Raw genomic sequence first — 23,001 nt, 5'->3', positions numbered from 1 at the left:
TTTAATTCCTCCCCAGAAGAGAGAAAACAAGGCTTTGAGACTGTTTCCACTTCTCAGGCCCTGGGCGTGTGTCCACAGAGCGATGGGCAACCGCACCTGTTTACCTACATGGTGGTTTTCTCTCGAATCTCATTTTGCCCAGGCAGTTTGGCTAATTATGGATGGGTAGGCTAGTATTCTTCAGCATTACACAGGCGCTAAGTGTCTGAAACCTGAGGCCAAGTCCGGCCCGAGGAGCCGTGCTCCAGACTCCACGTTAGTTCTAGAAGTTTTGCTTGCTGGGAGCCCTGTACGAGGCACCCCCACGTTTCAGAGGCAGCGTGCAGTGGTGGGGCAGATCACAGGCTCTGGAGGAAGGCAGCTGTGATGCAAAATCCAGCCCGGATGCAGGACTTCACCTCTCCGAGCCTCAGTTACCTCATCGGTCATGGGAAGAGTAAATATTGACCTTAGCCGTTGTTAGAGGGGATCTAATGAGGAGGTGATCTCCGCAGAGTGCCTGGCACTCAGTAAGGGTTGGCCAAATGCCCTCCACCAGAGGGACGGGGCAGAGTCCCTCAGGAAGAGGGCTGGGTGGGACGAGGCGAGAGGTGCTTGTGAAAATCAGAGAATCTAATGGGGTCACACTACATTTAGGGCATGGGACATAAGGAAGGCCCACTGGTAGGGAGGGGCCGCTTTTCTTTGGCCAAGTGTCCAGAGCCCTGGGTTCTGATCCAGCCACCCATCTGGTCTTGGTTCCCCAGTGTAGACACAGTGGACGGGACTGGATTTCCAAGCCAAGGCTGAGGGCGGTGGGGTGAACAATAACAGTGCATGTTTCCTGGATGGGCCAGGCCCACGGTGTTCTCCACAGCAAACATGTGGTATGTTAGGAAACAAAGAACTCCTCCGGGACCGCTCCTTCTGGAAATAGGGGAAAAATGTGGATTATCGCCAGTTCAAAAATGTGGGCTCCCAGGTGGCCTGGAAGGTCGGGATGGAAATTGATTGATAAGGCTGGGTTGTTTTCTCTGGGCCTTCTGCTCTCTTGCTCGGTCCTGGGGCCTTGCCCCCTTGGGGGACCACAGTTACAATCTTGGTCAGCACTGAGCATCTGGAGAGGCCCATGCTTGGGGCAGCATACCTGGACGGAGCGACGGGCACCTGCCCAAGGCTCTCTTCCATGGCAAGCGGGGAGACTTTGTCTCCAGGAGCGGAGCGGGTCTTTCGAACGTCTTTCGAATCCTTCCTGTGCCTCCTAGGGGCTCCTGGAGGCAGTTCTAGAATGGCTAGGATGCAAGAACCATAGGGGGTCCTCCCGTTAGCCCCCCTCCCCCTCAACTAATTCTACGGATGGGGAAACCAAGGGCCAGAGAGGGGGAGGGCCGTGGTCAAGTTCACAAAGCCATTTCAGGACTCAAATCCATGATCCCACAAGCCTTCGGGATCCGCCCAAGGCGACGCATCTTGTTTTCTCTGGGGTCAGCTCTGCTCTTACGTCCTTGGGGAGTAGGTTTATGGCTTCTTGGTGCCTGCAAGTTCGACCCTCTGACCTTCTGCCCGCTGTGACCTTTCTGAAATGCAAATTGGATTCGGTTGCTTCCCTCCCTGACACTCTTCAGTGGCTCCCCCGTGTGCCTTCGGAGGAATCCCACACTCTTCACAAACCGATTAAGGTCCTTCAGGATCTGGCCTTCGCCCCCTCCTCTGCCGTCACCTTTCGGTCACACTGGGCTAGCCGTGGGTGACTTGCGACTCCCTGTCTTTGCACATGCTGTTCCTTCTCCTCCAATGCCCTTCCCCTCTTGTTCTGAAAGGCTTCTCAGGCTCACTCTGCGGCCTCCTGTGACCCCTTAGGCTCAGCCACTCCTTCCTCTGAGCTCCCAGAGCTCTTGGTAATTCCTTTATTAGCACTTATGTCACTGACTTAGAATTATTTGTTTACTTGTCTCTTCTCCCCAGGGTAGGAAGCGTATCTTCTGCATCTGTGTGTCCCCCCTCCCCCACCAGTGCCTAGCAGAGTGCCCGACGCCCGGCTCAGGCTCAGCCAATGTCTATGGAGTCAATGACCGGAGGAGTTGTTTGTCCCCAAACGTTCCCTGCACTGTGCCTGAGATGTCACCGTCCGTGAGCCCTGCCTGATCCTGGCTCCTGTTCGCCTTTGGGGCCTCTCTTCTCTCTCCAACAGCTGGGGCCTCTCTTCTCTCTCCAACAGCTGGCCCAGCCCTGCCCAGGCTCTGGGGCCAATCACGGAGATTTAAAGAGCCCGCGTTCGGAAGTGCAGGTGACACAACCTTCCGTGAGAGCGGCGGGGAGTTAGACTCTCACGGGGCACTTGGCTCCCACCAAGGCCCTGGTCTAGAAGTGAGTCCCCGAGGACACCCAGGGACGCCTCCCCTCTGCCGCCCACCGTTACCAATGCCCAGCTACCAGGCCTCTCTGATCCCCACTGACCCATTCATGGGGCAGACCTTCCTTGGGCACCTGTCGCGTGCCAGGCACTGGATCTCTGCTGCCACAGAGCTCACAGCCAGTGGGGGGGGGAAGGGACAGATCTACGGACATGGCCCTGGTGATAGTGTGGGCTGTGCTAGGACGAGGCGGGCAGACTGTGGGGTCACAGAGCAAGGGCACTGAGGCAGCCTCAGAGGTGGGCTATGAGCTGAGATTGAAGGGGACTTTCTCCTGGTTGAGGCTCTGAAGGGGCAGGGGCTGGAGAATGCCCCCCTCCCCCCATCCCAACAACCAATCACAGACCCAGAGCCCTTAGCTCTGTCTAGGTGGCTGCCTGTCCCTGTAAGTTGTCTCGGAGGAGGGACCGGGTGGGGACGAGCTGCTCTCTCTCACATGGCTCTCAAAACCAGGCAGAGGCTCACTGTCTCTCCCTTATCTATTCAGGCAGCATGTGGTGAGTCCCACCCTGTGCCAGAGACTGGGCTGGGAACTGGGGGCTCACTGGGGGAACCAGACACAACCCTGCCCTCAAGGTGCTCAGAGCCAGTGGGGAGAGAGGTGTAGAAACAGGCCAGGAGATCACAGAGGGGCAACCCTCTTCCTCTGGAGGAAGTCTTACAACACTTAGGGGAGGCAGCAGAGCCCAGGGGCTCTGGAATCTTTCCAGATACGGCTTCTATCCCTGTCTTCGGTATCTGAGAGCTGACTGACTTCGGCAGATCTGACTTCGCCTGTTTGCAGCGGACCGCGAACCTCAGTTTGCTCATCTGTAAAATGGGGTTGTGTTCGTGGTTTCCCTCCAGGGTTGTAGCGAGCGCTGGAGGGAGTAATAACTATGTAAAAACGCTTAGCACACAGTAGGGGCTCAACTCAGGGGGCTTGATGATAACGGTAATAATTGCAACAGTTGGGAAGCGAGGACCTCTGCGGAAAGAAAAGGCCTTGCAGTGTCGGTGTGTGTTGGGGAGGGGAGGGGGGTGGTTTAGGGGGATGGGTGGGGACAGCAACAAAGCCAAGGCCCCCTGTGGCCAAGCCTCTGGGCCGGCGGTCGCGTCGCCCCTCCCTCTTCCACCCCCACAGCGGGGCGCGCCTTCGGCGGGAAGCGCAGGTGTCCGCGGCTTCCCCGCGCGTCCCCATCCCTCGTCGCCTTGGCGGCGGCCCCAGCTCCCTTCTGCCGTCCGCCCCGCGTCCTCCGCTAACCTCGGGTCTGGACTGGTGAACGGCGGGGCCGGGAAAATTTGAGTCACGGTGGGGGGGGGGGGGGTGGGGAGCGGAGGAGGCGGGCCGTGACCCTGAACGGGGTGGGCTCTAGGACCCGCCTCGGGCTCCCAGCAGGGGGACCCGGCGTGAGCCCGCGTGCCGCACGCACCGGCCCCGACGGAGGGAGACGCCGCGCCGCAGCCTCAGCCGCGCGCCGCGGCCGCTGGGTGCCCCCGGGACGGTCGCGCTCGCCCAGCGACACTCGCGCCTCCACCGCCGCGGCCGCCGGCCGCCCCGGCTCCGCACGCGATGCCCCGGGCGCCGCTCCTGCGGCGGCTGCTGCTGCTGCTGGCGGTCTCCGCGGTGGCGGCGGTGGCCGGCGAGCCCGGGCCGGCGCTGCCCCTCCCCACGGGGGACGCCACCCTGGCCGTCGTCTTCGATGTCACCGGCTCCATGTGGGACGACCTGATGCAGGTGCTCGACGGCGCCTCACGCATCCTGGAGAGCAGCCTGAGCCGCCGCAGCCAGGCCATCGCCAACTACGCGCTGGTGCCCTTCCACGACCCAGGTAGCGCCCCCGCGGACCCCCTTCGCGCCGCGGGCGCCCGGTCGTGGGCGCTCACCCATCCCCCCCCCCCCCGCTGGCCGTCGCGCCCCGGGCGCACCTGGAGGGCCGCACGCTGCTCCGCGACCGGGCGGGGGCGCCCTCTCCGCACATGCGCGCTGGCGGACCCCCGCACCTGGGGCGGCCTCCCCTTGCCTGCCCCGGGGAACCTGCTGGCTCCCTGCCCCGCGCCTCCCGGGTTGCGGGGTTGCGGACCCAGGCCTAGTGACCGAGAGCCAGCCTCTTGGCTGTGGGTCTGAAGCAGGTGACCTCACCTTCCTGAGCCTCGCTTGCCTTAGTAGCGAAACGGGGTGGGAACTGTCCCCAACCCTTGCTGAGCCGTTGATCACGACGCATTCGTGCCCAGGGCCTGGCACGCGACGAGCTTTTGCGCGGTTTGCGTTTTGACTTCCTTGTTCCTTTCTTAGACTTTGCTCCCAGCAAGGGCTTCGGAGGCCAAAAGAGCCCCCAGAGGCAGGCAAACACACCCACCCCTGCCTCGGTTTGGCCCTCGGTTTTCCCTAGGAAAACGGCGGCTCCTCCGGGTGGCCTCCACCTGCCCGATTCTCACGCCCTCCTCCCCTGCGCGCCGCGCCTTGTCCCCTGCAGCCACCTAACTTTCAGCTCAGCGTGAGGGGCACGGCCTTGAAAAGGGTCCCTGGGACCTCCCCACCGTGGGGTGTCTGTGCAGAGCTCTAACTTTCTGAGCAGCGGGACCGCTTTTTCGCCAACATTTTTTTGATGAGAAATTTCAGATTTACATCAGAATGGGGAGGGGGGAGGGCGGAGGGCATCGAACACCTATCTGCAACCCCCCCCCCCCCCATGATCCTATGATTATTGTTTTAGAATTTTATCAGGTCTCTCCATCGAGCCACCTTTCCATCCAGAACGATAGCTTTATAAAGCCAAAAAACAATAAAAATGGCAGATTCCTTGCAAAATTGGATTACAGAGTGCCTTGGGCTGAGAAAATACGCAATGACCCATGGCTATATGAGATAGGAAGCCTTTTGTTGTTGTTGTTGTTGAAGGGTTTGCCTTTATTAATTACCACAGCATCACAGGTTTGCAAAATGGGCAACAGTGGGTGTGATATAAACCCCACGCAGCCCCCCAGGCTCTGCTCCCACGAGTTCTGGGTTCTGCGGAGCTCTGCTGCTCAAAACCCAGAGGCCAGGGGGTCTAGAAAAATATTTCTGGGAGCATTCAAAGGATAGCTCCCACCTCCGGGTGGCGGGCAGTTGTGAAGCCATGGGGTATGGGGTGTCCTGGGGTTTCAGCTCAGACCCAAGTCACCCTCTATCCAACCCCCGCCCCCCCCCCCCCTTTCTGGGTCATTCTCGGGCTTCCAGAAGCCATCGCCTGGAAAGAGCTGAGAGATCATCCAATCTACCCCTTTTTCTTAAAAGTGAGAAACTGAGTCTCAGGACACGGATGGGGCTTCCCCAAAACCACCTGCTAGGATGATGTAATTTCGGATTCATGACCCACACTTGTCTCTAAAATGCTTGGTCGCATCGCAGGGCAGGAAAGGAGCCTGCTGGAGCCAGACATAGCGTCCCGGGGTCCAGGCTGGGGCTCCTGAGGGCTGTTCTCCCTGCCCCCCGCCCCTGTAGCTGCAGGCTTCTGGAAGCTGCCAAGTGATTACCACCCCCCAGCCTTTCCTCCCTTCCCTGGAAGCTGAGCAGGTGTGCGTGCGACTCTCCGACCTTCACTGAGTCCTCTATGAAACAAAAACCCCAATACCCCGCCCCGTTCCCCCAAACCACCCTCCCTACAGACACCCCCAGGTCTAGGCACCCCAGCGTTTACTGAGCCCCTTCCGTGTGCACAGCCTTTGTGAGGCTCCCAGCGTGAAGGGGGCAGGCATCCTGCTGGGGACAGGCCAGGTGGAGAGTGGAAAGTATCACCTGGCTCCCGTACCAGCTCCCGACAATGGGTCAGCAAGGAAGGGCCCCGACCAAAGTCTCTCTGCGGAAGCAGCGTTGGAGCAGGGCTTGGACACGCATGAGCGTTTATCTGCTTTTGACCATGTGCCTGGCCCTTGCTGGGTGCTGGCCATGCAGCGGGGGTGGCGGTCTCCCTGAGTACGTGGAGGGGGGCTGCGTGGTGGCTGACATGTCCGGGCAGGTGTGTGTGGCAGCTGGGAGCGTAGGAGTGAAATGGGAAGGTGGGAAAGGCAAGACTGGTCCCGGCTCTGACTTGAGCACTGGGGCGTTTGGAGCACTTAGATTTCCTTGTATGGGCTGCGAGCGGCCACCGAGGGTTTCTGAGCAGGGATTAGACGGTGGTTTACGTTCAGCTGTCTTTTGAATCGGCCAGTGGAATTCTCTCTGGTGGAAGAGAAGCTTCAGAAACAGGGCTTTTAGCTGACTGTTCGGGCCCCCAAGGCCCCCATACATAGAGGGTTTTCTTAAAGGAGACCACCCTCCCCCCCCATCCTAAACCCAGAGGGCCAGTCTTTGTAGGGCGAACATCAGTGGTTCTGGACTACAAGTGTTTGGAGAGAAACCAGGACCTGTGCTTTGAAATATTCTTAAAGTTTTTTTCTTTTTTCTTTTTTTTTAAGTTTATTTATTTATTTTGAGAGAGTGGGGGGAGGAGCAGACAGAGAGAGAGAGAGAGAATCCCAAGCAGGCTCCACACCACCAGCACTGAGCCCGAATCAGGGCTCGAACCCATGAACCACAAGATCAGGACCTGAGCAGAAGTCAGACGCTTAACCGACAGAGCCACCCAGGCGCCCCCTTCTTAAAAAGTTTTTAAATGAAAGAAAGTGCTGTGTTCCCATCCTAGAAACTTAGCGTTTTGGTAACGGTTTCATCTTGGCTGAAAATTCAGCTCGTTTTCAGGTTTTCGTTATTAACGTGTTGCCAAAAACACCCCCGTGTGCAAATAAGTCTGTCTGTCTCTGATCGGCTTTTTTTTGCAGGATTCGGTTTCTGGAAGCGGAATTCCTAGGCCGTTTTTAACACACCGAATGGGTGGGCAGCTCTTCAGGTTGTTTTCCAAAATGTGTCAGGAGTTGAAACTTGCACCAGGAGGCTTTGAGAGGCCAGTTTCAGAGCAACTACCCCCCAACGCTGGGAATTAAGATTAAACCGTTTTTTTTTTCCTAATTCAAAAGATGGAAATATCTCCTTATTTTAATTTCTAGTGAACTTCACTACATTTTCAAGGGTTCACGAGATTTTGGTTTCCTTATCAGTCACTGTGAGGACTTTATATTGATGGTATTAATTGTTTTTTTGTTAAGTGGTTAGTATATTTCCTGATTGTTTGCCTTTTAATATTTGTGATTCCTGGTGTTCTGAGTTTTAAACATGTATGTCGCACAATCGATTGACTTTTGCTCTTTGTAGTTTCTTTACCTAAGTGCTTAGAAAAAATTTTTCTTTTCTGTCACAAAGTCAGTTAGGGACATATTCTTTTTTTTTTTTAATTTTTTTTTTTAAGTTTATTTATTTTTGAGACAGAGAGAGACAGAGCATGAACGGGGGAGGGTCAGAGAGAGAGGGAGACCCAGAATCGGAAGCAGGCTCCAGGCTCTGAGCCATCAGCCCAGAGCCCGACGCGGGGCTGGAACTCACGGACCGTGAGATCGTGACCTGAGCCGAAGTCGGACGCTTAACCGACTGAGCCACCCAGGTGCCCCTAGGTACATGTTCTAGATTGCTTTTCATCGGTTTTCTCCTTATATTTAAATCTTTAACCTGGAATTTTTTAAAAAGTTGGTGTAAAAGTCATCTACCGTAATTCCTAGAATGGGATAATTGTTCAGGTACATTCTATCAAACAATCTTCTCCCTCCCCTCCCCCCATTTATTTGGATCCTGTCCTTGTCTCCCATGACTTTATCTCTTAAAAATTTATCTGGGGGCGCCTGGGTGGCTCAGTCAGTTAAGCATCGGATTTCAGCTCAGGTCATGATCTCACGGTTTGTGAGTTCGAACCCCCGCATTGGGCTCTCTGCTGTCAGATCTGGAGCCCGCTTCAGGTCCTCTAGCCCTCCCCCGCCTCTCAAAAATAAATAAACATTTTGTTAAAAAAAAAAAAAGCGGGGCGCCTGGGTGGCTCAGTGGGTTGAGTGTCCGACTTCCGCTGAGGTCATGATCTCACGGTTCGTGGGTTCGAGCCCCACATCAGGCTCTGTGCTGACAGGTCAGAGTCTGGAGCCTGCTTCGGGTTCTGTGTCTCCTTCTCTCTCTGTCCCCCCACCCCCCATGCTCTGTCTGTCTCTCTCCCTCTCTCAAAAGTAAATAAATATTAAAAAGAAAAACCCTTTTCTTCCCCCTGCTTTACTGAGATCTAAGGGACGCATATGTTGGGTTAGCATCAGGCAATGCGACCTGTTGATTTGATGCGTGTGTATATTGCAAAACGATTACCACCATAGCGATAGCGAACACCTACGGTCGCGTCCGTAATTGCCATTTCTTTTTTGTGGTGAGAACATTTAATATCTGCTCTTTGGCCACATTCAAGTATATGGTACGGTATTAGCCATAATCACCATGCAGTACGTTAGAACTTCAGAACTCATTTACCTTCTTCTTTTTTTTTTTTTTAATGCTTATTTATTTATTTTTCAGAGGGGGGAGAAAGAGAGAGTGAGCGGGCGTGAGCAGGGGAGGGGCAGAGAAGGAGAGAGAGAGAGTCTGAAGCAGGCTCCACGCTGACAGCCGCGAGCCTGATGTGGGGCTAGAACTCATAAACCGCGAGATCATGACCTGAGCTGAAGTCAGACGCTTAACCGACTGAGACACCCAGGTGCTCCTCTACTCTCTGTTGCGGAGTTTGGCTTTTTCAGATCCCACATGTCAGGGAGATCATACAGCATTTATCTTTCCTGGTCTGACTTATTTCAGTTAGCATAATGCCCTCAAGGCCCATCCGTGCTATGGCAAATGGCAGAATTTCCTTTCTCATGGCCGGATAATATTCCATGATGTATAATCGTCTTTATCCATTCATCCGTTGATGGTTAAAAAAAATTTCAGGGGCACCTGGCTGGGCTCAGTCCATGGAGCATGTGATTCTTGATCTTGGGGTTGAGAGTTTGAGCCCTACAGTGGGTGTAGAGATAATTTAAAAAAGTAAAAAAAAATCTTAATTTTTTAAATTAAACTTAATTTTAATATAGTTTCATTTTATTTTATTATTTTTAGCACAGTTTTATTTCAGATTTACAGAATTCTTACGAAGATAGTACAGAAGTTCCCGTATGCCCAACTCCTTGTTCCTCCTATTATAATATCTTACGTTACTGCGGTACATTTATCACAATCAACCAACCAAGATTGATGTATTATTATTTTAATTTTTTAAAAAAATATTTATTTTTGAGAGAGAGAGAGACAGAGCATGATTGGGGGAGGGGCAGAGAGAGAGGGGGAGACACAGAATCCGAAACAGGCTCCGGGCTCTGAGCTGTCAGCACAGAGCCCGACACGGGGCTCGAACTCACGAACTGAGCCACCCAGGCGCCCCGACTGATGTGTTGTTATTAACCAAAGTCCGTTCTTTATTCACATTTCCTCAGTTTTCCCTTCATGTCCTTTTTCTGAATCCCATCCAGGATCCCACATTATATATTCAGTTGCCATGTCCCCTTAGGCTCCTTTGGCTGTGAGAGTCTCCCAGGCTTTGTTTTTGATGACCTTGACGGTTTTGATGAGGATCACTCGGACGTTTTGTCCCTCAGTCACGATTTGTTTGGTGTTTTTCTCCGGTTAGAGCGGGTGGTGGGAGGGAGAGCATACGTGTAATGCCTTTCTGGTCGTGTCCGGCCACGGGTGCACGCTGTCGATACGACGTATCACTGTCGATGTTGACCTCGGTCACACGGTTGAGGCGTCCGTTGTCTCTGCTGCGAAGTGACTCTTTTCTTTCTCCCTTTCCGTACTGTCCTCTTTGGAAGACAAGTCCCTAGGTGCGACCCCCACCGAAGAAATGGGACGTTGTCCGCCACCTTATTAGGGGTGGAGAATCTGCATAAATTATTTGGAATTCTTCTGGATCAGAGCCTTGTCCCTTCTTCCCCATTTATTCACTCATCCAGTCCTTTACATAGCTCACATGTATTATGTATTTATTTCGGACACCGGGTTCTAATCCAGTGCTGCTTTATTTTTGTACCTCTGTTTTTCCAGCTTTGGTCATTGGAAGCTCTTCTGTTGGCTCTTGGGTGTGTGTGCAAGTGTGTGTGTGTGTGTGTGTGTGTATAAGCACTATTCTTACTTTCTGGCACTACAGACGTTCAAGACCCGTCTTCTGTATTTCCTGCCCCCATCCTGGATGTAACAATGCATCCAAGAGTCCCTGGCTCCTTTTATTGAAAAATGGTGTCAGAAAATAGGATCTGGGTGCTAGGGGTGCTGGGGTGTCACTGTTTCTAGATCATTAGCTGACAGAGCAAAGAAATAGGCGCTGTATAGTAACCTGCGTGTATACCTGTAGCTGTGAGTATTTACCTGTGTCTACACGGAGCCGTGCGTGACTTCGTACCGATGCCTCCAACTCTGATTTTGTTACCACGTGGATCATTCCAGCCTTCTCCCCTTGCCGATCTATGAGCCCTGACCCCCACAGGGACAAACCTGGCCCCCCCCCCCCCCCCCCCCGCAGCCACCTTGCGTTTATTTAACTGTTATGGAACTATTTATGGAACTGTTCAGTTCCACTGTACGTAGAAGTGGTGGGAGTGTTGTTACTTTGCACCCCATGGGAGACAACCCTGTTAACTAGAGGACAGTTCTTTGGCCTTTGGTCTTACAGACTTATTTCCAGAGCGACTTAGGTCAGTCCCTGATCTGTAATCTTTTTATCCATCTGCTTCCTTTTCAAAATACTCTTGAACATTTATTCCGTTACATTTTTTTTTTTAGTGTTGATTTATTTTTGAGAGAGAGAGAGAGAGAGAGAGAGAGAGAGAGAGACAGACAGAGCATGAACAGGGGAGGGGCAGAGAGACAGGGAGACACAGAATCCGAAGCAGGCTCCAGGCTCTGAGCTGTCAGCACAGAGCCCGACGTGGGGCTCGACCTCAGGAACCGTGAGAGATCATGATCTAGGCTGAAGTCGGTCGCTTAACCAACTGAGCCACCCGGGTGCCCCGAACATTTATTCTTTCGGCAAAACAGAAGAACTGAGTCCACTTCCAAAAAAAAAAAAAAAAAAAAAATTCCTGTTGTGATTTTCTTTGGAATTGTGTGAAATCTTGATTTGGGGAAAATTGTCATTAAATTAAAATCGTCATTAAAAAGTTCGGTTGTTTCCATCTAGGATGCGTGCCTCTTCCTTTGTTCACATATTTATTTCCTTTCGTAAGGAGTTATAGTTTTTTTTTCTCCCTTATATGTTCCACCCGTTTCTTTTAAAGATCATTTCTAAGTATTTTGTTTTTTGTTACTATTTTGACTAGGAATTTTTTTTCCATTACATTTTTTGCAAATGAGTATTGCTGGTATGTTGGAAAGCAATTCATTTTCATATATTTATTCTGTTTCCAACGTTCTTGCTGAAGTTGTTTTATTATTTTTTTTAACTAGTTCTAACTTTTTGGGTAATGGCTCAAGTTTCCATTGCCTATCGAAATTATAATATTGTCTTGCTTTTCCAATCAAATATTTCACTGATTTGAAATGCCTTTTGTTCTTTCTCAGCCAGAACTTTCAAAAAAAATTTTTATGTTTATTTTTGAGAGAGAGAGAGAGAGAGAAACAGAGTACGAGCAGGGGAGGGGCAAAGAGAGGGGCAGAGAGAGGGGAAGACACAGAATGTGAAGCAGGCTCCAGGCTCGGAGCTGTCAGCACAGAGCCTGATACAGGGCTCGAACCCACGAACCGTGAGATCATGACCTGGGCCGAAGTCGGACGCTTAACGGACTGAGCCACCCAGGTGCCCCCAGAACTTTCAGAACAATGCTAAATACACAAACAACGGCCGTGGTCATTCTCGCCTTGCCTCTGTGCACTGCGATGTGATGTTGGCTCTCGGTTTGAGGTTTTCCTCATCAGGTGAACGAGGATGATGCTTTCATTCCTAATTTACTAAGGGTAAAAAACAAAACAAAAAAACCCACCCCAAAACACAAAACCCCGAACAGGGATGGGCGCTGAATTTTAGCCAGTGACTTTCTGGCTGTTGGAGGTATTTGTAAGCTCTTTTTCCTGTTGACCTATTGATATGATTCCTTCGTCTCTAACTATTTCCACGTTCCTTCCAGAAGCCCTGCTCAGTTGTGGATTATTCTTTCGTATACAGCTGGATTCCATTTGCCAGTGTCTCACTGGGGAGTTTTGCATTCTGTTTCAGCTCAGGTCAGTAAGTGACATTCTTTCTTTGTGCCCTCTGTCAAGTGTTGGCATCAGGGCTTAGCTCTTTTGTTTATTTAAAAGCAACTTTAATGTTTATTTTTGAGAGAGAGAGAGAGAGAGAGAGAGGGAGACAGAGCTTGAGCAGGGGAGGGGCAGAGAGAGAGGGAGACACAGACTCCGAAGCAGGCTCCGGGCTCTGAGCTGTCCGCACAGAGCCTGAGGCGGGGCTCGAACTCATGAACCGCGAGATCACAACCCGAGCTGAAGTCGAACTCTTAACCGAGTCAGCCACCCGGGTGCCCCTTGTCTTTTTTTTTTTTTTTTTTTTTAAAGTAAGCTCTACACATGGCCCAGGGCTCAAACGCACAACCCAAGTTCAAGAGTTGCATACTCCATGGACTGAACCACCCAGGTGCCTCTATTTATTTATTTATTTATTTATTTATTTATTTATTTATTGTAAAAATTTTTTAAAAATGTTTTTATTTATTTTTGAGACAGAGAGAGAGCATGAGCAGGGGAGGGGCAGAGTGAGAGGGAGACACAGAATCTGAAGCAGGCTCCAGGCTCCGAGCTGTCAGCACAGAGCCCGACGCGGGGCTCGAACTCACGGACTGTGAGATCATGACCTGAGCTGAAGTCGGACGCCCAACCGACTGAGCCACCCGGGCGCCCCTCTGTTTATTTATTTTTAAGGTTAATTTTTTTTAAGTCAGCTCCATGGGCCCAGTGTGGAGCCCAACACAGGGCTTGAACTCACGACCCTGAAATCAAGACCTGGGCTGATGGGGCACCTGGGTGCCTCGGTTAAGCGTCCGACTCTTGATTTCAGCTCAGGTCACAATCTCACAGTTTGTGAGTGTGAGCCCTACATCGGGCTCTGCACTGACCGCGGATCCTGCTTGGGATTCTTCCTCTCTCTCTCTGCCCCTCCCCTGCCTCTGCCCTCTCTGTCTCTCGAAATAAATAAAAAGTTAAAAAAAAAACCCAAAAAACCTGAGCTGAGATCAAGAGTCAGATGCTCAAACGATTCCAAACTGTACAACCTGTATGAAGCTCTCCTCTCAGTGGATTTCTTATTTCTATGTGGAATCTCATATCTTGCAGTGTCCTGTAAATAAATATTAAATTCCACCCTTTCCTTTTTTTTTTTAATTTTTAAATTTTATTTTTGAGAGAGAGAGAGTGAGAGACAGACAGAGCATGAACAGGGGAAGGGCAGAGAGAGAGGGAGACACAGAATCTGAAGCAGGCTCCGGGCTCTGAACTGTCAGCACAGAGCCCGATGTGGGACTGGAACTCACCAACTGCGAGATCATGACCTGAGCTGATTAACCGATTAACGGACTGAGCCACCCAGGCACCCCAGGACTTAGCTCTTTTTTTTTTTATTTTATTTATTTTTGGGACAGAGAGAGACAGAGCATGAACGGGGGAGGGGCAGAGAGAGAGGGAGACACAGAATTGGAAACAGGCTCCAGGCTCCGAGCTGTCAGCACAGAGCCCGACGCGGGGCTCGAACTCACGGACCGCGAGATCGTGACCTGGCTGAAGTCGGCCGCTTAACCGACTGCGCCACCCAGGCGCCCCAGGACTTAGCTCTTTTAGTTAATAACTATAATTATTAAGTTTTCTCCCCAAATTGCAAATTAAAAACAAAATCATTCATTTATTTTTTTGTGGCCACCTCTACATCCAACGGGGGACTTGAACTTAACAACCCCGAGATCCAGAGTCACATGCTCTGCTAACTGAGCCCGACAGGCCCCAAATTGTAAAATTAATACACGCTTGTAAAATATTCTAGTAATACTGCTCTCAGGGGATACAAATACTTTGAATAATTTTGCATCCCTCCAGACCACGTGTGCGTGTAATTCACTCCTACACATAGATGCACTTGATTTTTTTATGACACGAAAAATGGGATCATACGATGCATAGTGTTCTGCACGTTGCTTTTCTCCCCCGTGCAACACCCCAGCGATCTCTTTCCATGTCAGGAAATATAAATCCACCTCACTGTTTTTAACGACTCCAAAAGATGCGACAGAAGGGATCTTCATTTATCTGGGTCCTATCTTGATTTATCCAGCCGCGCCCATATTGTGGGAAATAGATGGCTTTCAGCTCCTTTCCCACAAACACTCACGCATTTGCAAACATATCGGAATGATAGATCCCAGGCACGTCTTGCTTTGTGAAGGCACGTGAGCGTTTTCAGTTTTGGTAACGAGATTGTCCTCCAGAAATGCTGTACTGCCCCGCCCTCCTGGCACAGTATGAGACTGGGTTTTTCCCACACACCTTGCCGGCATCGGGGGACATCATTCTTCCCTGGTTTGCTAATTTGCCGGGTGTGAAATGGTGTCCTGTCTTAACTTGCATATGTTGGATCATTGGTGGGTTCCAGCATCTTCTCTGGGTCACCAGGCGCACCGTCAGCTTTCCTTAGGGAGGAGGGGTGTCAGCCTCCTGTCACCTCGGAGTGACATTGCTGTTAACCAGCCTCTCATGAAATAGATCTGATTGGTTCTTGCTCTGAGGGGACGGTCCACCACCCCTGGCCACCCCCCCCCCCCGCCCCTCCGTGCGTGCTTCTCACCTTGGAGGCTGGGGGCTCTGAGCTGCCTGCGAACCGTGAGCTGGGTTAGGCACGTCCCTGAGGAGAAGTGGCAAGGTAAGGACGCGGTGGGTCTGAGGGCAGGAGGCTGCCTGAGGGGGCTGGGCTGATGCGTTAGGCTGGTCCCCAGAGATCCCTGACAGACCCACCTTTCACTCGCTCAATAGGCAATTCTCGAAGGATGACCATGGGCCAGGTGGGGCTCCAGCTTGCCGTGGCACCTTTAGTCCAATCCGGCCCACAGCAAAGGGCCAAGTTCGTTAACCACAGTGTGGTCCCTGATACAGAGAGGCCTTAGCTGCTCTGAGAGGTGGGGATACAGGGATGATGTTTGAGCCGAGATAGAGAGGTGCTGGGTGGGTCAGGCAGAGCCCGTCCGGGCTGGGGAGGAGCACTGCAGGCTGAGGGGACAGCGGATATGATGGCTCTGAGGCTGCCAGGAATGTGGATGTGAACGTCTCCTTAAAGACGGCAGGGATTGGCTGATGCGGACACTCGGGGCAGAGCCCGACTCCATTGGGTGTTGGGGGCGAGGGCCCCTCCGTGCGGATCTGGACTCCTGGACACCAAGGAGGAGGTGGAGGAAGGTTCTGGGGCCATATTGGCTCTTTGGACAGCGCCACTTGTCCAGCTGTTTCCTGCCCCCACCATGTCTGTCCTTTGTGGGCGTTTTCAAGGGAGTCGCGTTCACCCAGCCCTGCGCTCAGGAATTGTGGGGAACCTAGCAGGCTAGACTTCACTTTCCCCAGCCCCTGCCTGGTAGAAATGGGAAGACAGTGTCCCCGAGAGGGGATGAAATTGTGCCCGCGATGGTGGCAGACTGTGGGACCCTACCCCGGGGTCACTGCAGCTGGAGGAGGGGGTGGGCGTGAATCCAGACTTGGCCCCAGGACTCCCGCCCTGCTTTTAAGGGGGAGGGGGGAGGGGCAGGCCCCAGGAAGAGTCCTTGACATGAGGTCGTTCGGAGGCCGGACCGGCAGTGCCTGGCTGGAGCCCTGACCGACGTCACTGGGGCACAGGATTCTGGGTAATGGGCTGGAGCATCACCTGGGTGTGATCCTCCCATGTCCCAGGGGCTCCACACCCTCCCCTGGTCAGGGTGGAAAAAAATCCGCCTGAGGAGAGATGGTTCCAGGCCAGGCTTCTGGGGCTCAGATGCTCAAGGGCGGCACGAGTGGAGCCAAGGTCACGGGTTTAATGATTTTTGCAGCCGGGCGGTCGTTGAGACCTTGAATGTGGGGCTGGATGGACCCACTTTGAATCCCACCTCTACTGCTTGGGTGGTGGGGGGGGTCACCTCACCTCCCTGGGCCCCAAATTCTCATCTGTGAAATGGGGATAATAAACAGTTGACTTCTCAGGGCAGAGAACGGCACCTGGTGCTTCGTACATACTAAAAGGGTGTAACTGTCCCCATCATCATCGTCACCCTTGTTTTTGGAGGCAGCCCAGCTGGTGGCAGAGGGGGCTTTGGGGGCGAACAGGTGGGTCTGGACGTTGTGCCCTCCCCCAAATTCATGTCCTTCCTAGAACCTCAGGATGCGACCTTATTTGGACAGAGGATCATTGCAGGTGCGATGAGTCAGGATGGGGTCATACTGAGGTAGAGTGGGCCCTTATCCAACACGATCGATGCCCTCATAAGAAGGAGAGACGCAGGGACAGCACAGGGAGAAAGCCCTGTGACAACGGGGGCAGGGCCCGAGCGCTTTACCAGCCAAGGAACGCCGAGGGTTGCTGGTGTTGCGTTCAGAGAGAGCACGGCCCTGCCGACACCCGGATTGTGGACTGCTGGCCTCAAGAATTGCAAGAAGGGAAATAGTTCTGTTGTTAAAAGCTACTGAGTCTGTGGTGTTCTCTTGCGGTGGCCCCAGGACACTAGCACAGACGTTAACTATCGCTTACCAGCTGTTTGACCTTCACTGAGGGCGTTGTCTCCTCTCTAAGTCTTGGTATCCTCCGTGGTTACAGGGAGATATTTATTACGAGAACTGAGCTCAAATTATCAATATCATGCTAGCCAGGCCGGCATGCTAAGAGGTGGGGTGATGAGAGCTTTTTGTCCAGAGCCAGCCCTGCCTGGACAGGGTGAAGGAAGGAGATGGGGAGGCTTGCGAGACCCCTTTCAGTGGGTAAACTCATATGGGGACGTGTCAGGTGGCTTGCCCTCTCCTGCCCTGTCCTGGCACCTCAGTCTGTCCCGCTGGAAGATGGGTCTTGAAATGGTCATCCTGCTGAGAGCACCCGGTCCTGGTGGGGTTTCAGGATGGTTTCAGTGATGAGGTGCAGCCGGGCCCAGGAATGACAGATGAAAGCTAGAGGCCAGCGTGAATTAACGACAAGAAGGCCTCTCTCTTTCTGCCTGCCGCTGCGGAAGGGAGGGTGGCGGGGAGACCAGGTGGCAAGGAGACCTCCAGCCCCCCAGCCCCTTCTTGGCATCTGGGAAGCCAGCGCTGCCGTAGGGTGTTGGGACCTTCAGTGGCACCCTGTGCCCGGAGCCGGTTTGGGGATTATCTCTTCAGTAAAAGGAAGAAATCCCAGATTTTGCGTGCGTGCGTGTGTGTGTGTGTGTGTGTGCTCTCCTGAGAGCGTTCTTGATTCAGATGTTGAGGCAGGCATTTAAAAAACTCTTGCCTTCTGGGGCGCCTGGGTGGCTCAGTCGGTTAAGCGTCCGACTTTGGCTCAGGTCATGATCTCACGGTCTGTGGGTTCGAGCCCCGCGTGGGGCTCTCTGCTTGCAGCTCAGAGCCTGGAGCCTGCTTTGGATTCTGTGTCTCCCTCTTTCTCTGCTCCTCCCCTGCTCATACTCTGTCTCTCTTTCTCTCAAAAACACATATGGAAAATAAAACAAAACCTTTTGCCTTCCATCTTAGCCGGGGTCGTGCCCTCTGTCTTGAGAGCAATCACGGACACTTTTGTCCGTCTGGCCAACCCTGTCTCAGTATGGCCAACTCCTCTGCGTGCCCCAAATAACCACATTCGTTCCCTGCTTCATTTTGTATTTGTTTCCCTGGGAGACGGGCAGCCAGCGTGTTGTAGGGGGAGAGTCGGGGATTCAGCACATGTTCGCTGTGTGTTGATCGTATGCCTGGCCTTGTTCTGGGACACGGGTTACAAAGGTAAGTGAAACTTTGTTCCGACCTGGGGCTGCTCAAGCAATCTGGAATTCACTGATGTGTTTATTCAGTTACTTATTTGAACTGGGTTTGTTGAGCGCTTACCGCGGGCCAGGCACTGAGCTCGGCTCGAGGCCTGCAGTGGAGAACGGAAGAAGGGGTCACCGTCTGTGGGGAATATCCCATCATTCTTGCACCAGATCTTCCCAGCTGACCTTGAAGGACTCCCGTCTCCTCTCTGGACTTCAGTTTCTCCGTCTTTAGAAGATGGGAGTTTTGGATCTCTTTATCTTCAACCTTGTTAGGTTTGGCACATAGGTTTGTGGTCAAATTGGTTTTTTTTTTTTTTTTATTAAAAATTTTTAAAATGTTTATTTATTTTTGAGAGAGAGGGTCAGAGCGTGAGTGGGGGAAGGACAGGGAGAGAGGGAGACCCGGAATCGGAAGCAGGCTCCAGGCTCTGAGCCATCAGCCCAGAGCCCGACGCGGGGCTCGAACTCACGGGCCGAGGGATCGTGACCTGAGCTGGAAGTCAGACGCTTAACCCACCAAGCCACCCAGGCACCCCCGGTCAAATTGTTTGTTCCCAAGTCTGTTCTTGCTGGGATGATGGAGGCTGTGGGAGGCAGGATAGATGGTTATTTCTGTAACCCACAGAACCTGTAAATCCATTATTTGACACAAGCAAAGGGGCCTCGCACATGTAGTTAAGGTAGGAATCTTGACATGGAGAGATTATCCCAGATTATCTAGGTGGCCTCATTGTACTCACAAGCCTCCTTGTAAGAGGGAGGCAGGAGATCAGGGTCACAGAAGGAGATGCCGCAGAGAAGCAGACAGGAGAGAGAGGGGCTTTGAAGATGTAGGAGGGGCCACAGTCCCGGGAACACAGGCGGCCTCTAAACGCTGGAAAAATCAAGGAAGCAAATTTTCCTTTAGAGCCTCCAGAAGGGACGCGGCCCTGCTGATACCTTAACTTTAGCACTTCTGACCTCCAGAAATGATGTGTGTTGTTTTAAGACACTAAGTTTGTAGTGATTTATTAAAGCAGCAGTAGGAAACTAACACAGAGGCCAACCTGAAAATCCTTTCCAGGGCTTTCCAGTGAACTCGGAGAAGCCTCCCTGGCTCCTGAAATTTTCCAAGTCTGTGTTAGCCACACGGTCCCTGGCACTCCTCATGTGCTGGCCCAGTGCTTGGGATGTAAGGAGAGGATGTCACTGAGCATTGCTGAGGGGTGTGGGGGAATCAGGACGAATCTTCCAGAAGAATCTTCCTCTCTCCCAGAGCGCAGACTCTCCTAGAACAGCCTTGGTCGTGGAAGGCTAGACCTTAGATGGTAGGTCTGGCGTCCTCCCCCCCTCCACCGTAGGGTCCCCCCGACTTTGGGTTTCTCAATCCGGTAAAATTGTAAAAAAAAAAAAACAAAAAAAACCAAAACCAAAACAAAATAAAATAAAATAAAAATAAAAATAAAATAAAATAAAATAAAAATAAAATAAAAAAATAAAATAAAATAAAAATAAAATAAAATAAAATAAAATAAAAAAATAAAATAAAATAAAATAAAGTAAAATAAAATAAAAATTAAATTAAATTAAATTAAAAAAATAAAATGAAATAAAATAAATAAAATAAAATAAAATAATAAAATAAAATAAAGTAAAATAAAATAAAAAATAAAATAAAATATAAAAATATAAAAATAAAAAAGCTAAAAGGAAAGAAAAGCCGAAGGAGTTGACATGGGTGACCAACTTTTGATCTTGCCAAGTAGAACCGTGAACAGAATCAACTCCCTGAACAATCATTGTCCCTCGATGAGAGAGGGTGATCCTCAACCCCCCTCCCACCCCCCAGGGAGGAAGCGCATAGACGTTACAATAACGGGGAAGCCCTTCCAACTGCTGTTTCATTTACGATAACTCACGTCGCCAACTTTATTCTTATGTTGCCGCAAATGGAAGAGAAGGTGGTCAGCCTAGCGCTGGCCCAACGCTGGGGCTGTCGGGGCAGCTGCTGTCCCTAGACCACCATGGGGGTGGGCGGGGCCAGCCAGAGTCAGCCCTGGGCTCCCAGGGGCAGTGAGCCATCAGTGTGGATTCTTGAGCAGGGGCGGTGTGAGCCAAACTGGGCGCAGGCCGGCCTCTCTGGCGTTGGCAGGTGGATGGATGAGCGGCTGGCACGTCTGGAGCTGGGGAGGACGGTTACGAGCTTCCTGAATTTGCTTCCAAAGTCTTTACAAATGGCCTTGCCTTTGACCCAGCAATTCCGCTTAGGGGAGTGAATGCCACGGAGACGGCCGAGCTGGTGCTTAAATGCCATGGATCCGGAGGTGTTCTTGGTCACGCTACTCTTTTTAAACATCGGAAGCAAAGCCATGTGAGATTGGGCAAGTCCGCTCACGGTCATTTATGCAAAGGCAATACTTCAGAGTCATTCAAAAATGATTTTGGACTGAGCATTTGGCCTTCTGGAAGGTTGCTCAAAATACGTTGTTCAGTGAAAAGAATCAGGTTAAAAATAGTATGTTATTTATACTTTAGTAGAAATTCTGCCTGAAAGAGTAGGCATGCATTGTGAGATGTATATTTACAAATCTGCATGGAAGTTTTGAAGGTTATGTATGAAAATCAAAATGACTGTCTCTGGTTGGTAGAATTCCTTTCTCTTTCTTTCTGTTTTTAAGTTTATTTATTTACTTAGAGAGAGAGAGAGCACGCCCATAAGTGGAGGAGGGGCAGAGAGAGAGCGAGAGAGAGAGAAGATCCCAAGGAGGCTCCGGGCACTCAGCACAGAGCCCGATGTGGGGCTTGAACTCATGAACCATGAAATCGCGACCTGAGCCGAAATCAAGAATCGGACGTTTGACCTGCTGAGCCACCCATGCACCCCAGAATTCCCTTCTCTTTCCATGGATCAGGACAGTTCACAGGGAGCAGTGCTCAACAGCTCAGTGTCTGGAGTTGTACAGACCTAGGCTCATCCGTGCCACTTACTGGCTGTGTGTTTTTGGGCAAATTACTTAACCTCTCTGGGCTTCCATTTTCTCCTCTATAAAATGTGGGTAAGACTGAGACCTACCAGGTGCCAGGGAGGACTCAGTGAGCTAATGCTCTGGAAACATCTCGGCACATGGACTGGTCCTTAGTCAGTGCTTAGTAAATTAGTGTCATTTTTTTAAACATCGAACGTGTATTATTATGTAATAAAGAAATAACCAACATTGAGTCAAATCAATTTTTTCCGTCAAACTAGAGTTTGAGGCCCTTGTGTTAGAGCAAGACTGTCTTGCCCTGTGCCTTTTGTGAGACCTCACGCTGGAGCATAGGCAGTCGTGTGGCCGTGGGGGCTGGGCTGGCTCCTGTTCGCCAAGCCTTTGCTGGGTACCAGAATCCATGGCGGGGGGGGGGAGGTGTCCCTCCCTGGCCCCACCAGTTCTTACAATGATGGCTCTCTCAGCTAGGATAAATGGTGTTGTTATATGCCTCATTTTACAGATGGGGAAACTGAGGCTGGACACAGTGAGGTCAGGTCTGGAGGACCCCACGGCTGAAGGATGGAGCCAGCATTGCAGTCAGCTCTGTCTGGGGGCAAAGCCTGAGGGTTTGGTCGAATCAGTTACCACAGAGTTCAGAAAGCAGGGGTGCGGAGTGGGGAGGCTTGGTAAAGGCTGGAACAGCTGAGGGAGGGGTGCTGGACATGATGAATACATTCAGAACACAGAGGCAGGGGCCCTCAGGGGACGATGGATTCTTAAAGTGCCCGGCAGAAGGGCTGCTGTCCGCACTCTCCCTTGAGAATTGTGGATCAATGCCGGATGATTCCACAGGCTTCCTTCCCTAAGAAGGACCAAGGTCTGCTGACTGGTTGATGAGTGTGGGAATTTTTGGGGGGTGCCTAGAATTTAGAATTCTTCAACTAAAAACGGTCCATTATTAGAGTTCACCGAGGACTCAGAGGAAATACTTTCCTAAGAAACTTGACATCCACGAACCTTGTAAAACCCCCATTGTGCATACGTCCATAGGGTGAGTCAGAATTCCGGGTCTACGTGGCGAGTTGGAATTCTAGCCCCGTTTTCAGTGCACTGGTAGCCTTGTCTTAGGTTAGCTGTGACTTTCAAGTATGGCTGTTAAACCTTTTTATTGGGGGAACATTCCGAATATACACAAAGGAAGCAGAACAGAGTAATGAATCGGCATATACCCACCACCAAGTATCCAAACCGCTCTCATTCATCTATACCTCTTCCCACCCTCCACCCCAACTCAGTGATGATTGCTGTCTTTAGCTCTGGTTTTAGGAGGTAAAATTTACATACGCTGAAATGCACAAATCTTTGCTTTGCACTTTGGAGAGACCATATACCCACGGAGCCCCCATTCCTGCTACCATATAGAACATTTCTGCCGTCCCAGACAGTCCTTTTGCCTCTCCCCAGTCCCCAGACAACCCCCGTTCTGATTTTTTTCCACCTTGAAATAATTCTGCCTGTTCTAGAACTTCTATAAATGGAACCATCAAACACGCACTCTTTTGTGTCTGGCTTCTTTCGTGCGGTGTTACGTCTGTGAGATTCATCACGCGGTTGCTTGTATTGGTAGCTTGTTCTGTTTTCTTGCTGAGCAGTATTTGATTATACGAAGAGACCACAGTTTGTTTACTGTTTCTTTGGTTGATGGACGTTGGACTGGTTTC

General features: G+C 51.4%; 1 protein-coding gene across 1 annotated transcript in view; it reads left to right on the top strand.

Annotated features, from left to right (window-relative positions):
- The first annotated feature begins 3,737 nt into the window (after nt 1-3,737).
- HMCN2 (hemicentin 2) overlaps nt 3,738-23,001 on the top strand; it is a 145,772-nt gene continuing 126,508 nt past the window's right edge. Inside the window, 1 exon segment of the mRNA XM_058693812.1 lies at nt 3,738-4,204. Coding sequence (XP_058549795.1) covers nt 3,946-4,204 — 259 coding nt within the window. The 5' untranslated portion in view covers nt 3,738-3,945.

Source organism: Neofelis nebulosa, chromosome 12 (assembly GCF_028018385.1).
Source record: "Neofelis nebulosa isolate mNeoNeb1 chromosome 12, mNeoNeb1.pri, whole genome shotgun sequence".
Classification (NCBI taxonomy): domain Eukaryota; kingdom Metazoa; phylum Chordata; class Mammalia; order Carnivora; family Felidae; genus Neofelis; species Neofelis nebulosa.
The sequence above is the reverse complement of the archived record's forward strand: the minus strand, read 5'-3'. Positions and strand labels throughout refer to the sequence as shown.